This window comes from Acanthisitta chloris, unplaced genomic scaffold (genome assembly GCF_000695815.1).
Source record: "Acanthisitta chloris isolate BGI_N310 unplaced genomic scaffold, ASM69581v1 scaffold41767, whole genome shotgun sequence".
NCBI classification, from domain to species: domain Eukaryota; kingdom Metazoa; phylum Chordata; class Aves; order Passeriformes; family Acanthisittidae; genus Acanthisitta; species Acanthisitta chloris.
Window position 1 is genome coordinate 216 of NW_008681728.1, and position 953 is coordinate 1,168.

The window sequence follows — 953 nt, forward strand, 5'->3', positions numbered from 1 at the left end:
GTTGGTTTAGGTTTTTTTGATCCTTTTTCCTTAAGTTTATGGGTATTGGAATAATGGAAGATCACAAATATGGCTTGCAGATCTGCTTTTGAAAGTGTTTTGAAACTAGAACTGTGATCTGATGATTTCTGGTGTCTGCAGAGTTAAAGTTGTGTTATGTAGGTCTAAATTTGAGCTTTGGGACTAGCAGATTTAGATAAAATTCCTGGATTTTTTTCTCTAAAAGAAAATGAAGTTCTTTCAATGTTCCTGTTCAGGTCACCCACTATGGCTGGAGGCCTGTTTGCCATGGATCGCGAGTACTTCAATGAGCTCGGGCAGTATGACAGTGGCATGGACATCTGGGGAGGAGAAAACCTGGAAATATCCTTTCGGGTAATCTTGCCTTATGTGCATTGGAGTATGAACCTCAGTGTGTGGCTGCCTTGCTTCCCTATGTACAGTGTCTTTAGCACTGGAATAGCTGTTTGCAACAGAAATCGGCACTTTTATTCCCAGGAAGAATGCCTTCAGCACATGGAAACTGCCTTTACAATAATCTTCAAGTTGAGCTTTATTGGGAATGTTAAAGAGATATTTGAGCTCAGTAGTTAAATGTTTGTGGCTTTTTCTTTGGTGGAGCATTTCATAAATACCTATAGAGAAGCATAAGCAAAGAATATTCACAGAAATTTTTGAAATGACTTTATAAGCAATGTCTAATGAATTTCATGAGCTGGTTAGAAATGTGTGGCTCACAGCAGTGTTGGCAATAAGTAAACTTACTATATTTCCTTAAACATGGGTGAGAAGCTCACCAGGAGCTGGCAGTGTGTACTAGCAGCCCAATTGAATCCTGGGCTGCATCAAAAGGAGTGTGGTCAGCAGGTCAAAAGAGGTGATTCTTCCCCTCTACTCTGCTCTCGTGAGACCCCACCTGGAACACTGCACACAGTTCTGGTGTCCTCAACATA

General features: G+C 40.8%; 1 protein-coding gene across 1 annotated transcript in view; it reads left to right on the top strand.

Annotated features, from left to right (window-relative positions):
- Nucleotides 1-257: 257 nt before the first annotated feature.
- The window catches only part of LOC103805538 (polypeptide N-acetylgalactosaminyltransferase 11-like), a gene marked incomplete at its 5' end in the record, with an annotated part of 20,263 nt that continues 19,567 nt past the window's right edge, over nucleotides 258-953 (top strand). Inside the window, one exon of the mRNA XM_009078190.1 lies at nucleotides 258-375. Coding sequence (XP_009076438.1) covers nucleotides 258-375 — 118 coding nt within the window. The remainder of the gene's footprint in view (nucleotides 376-953) is intronic.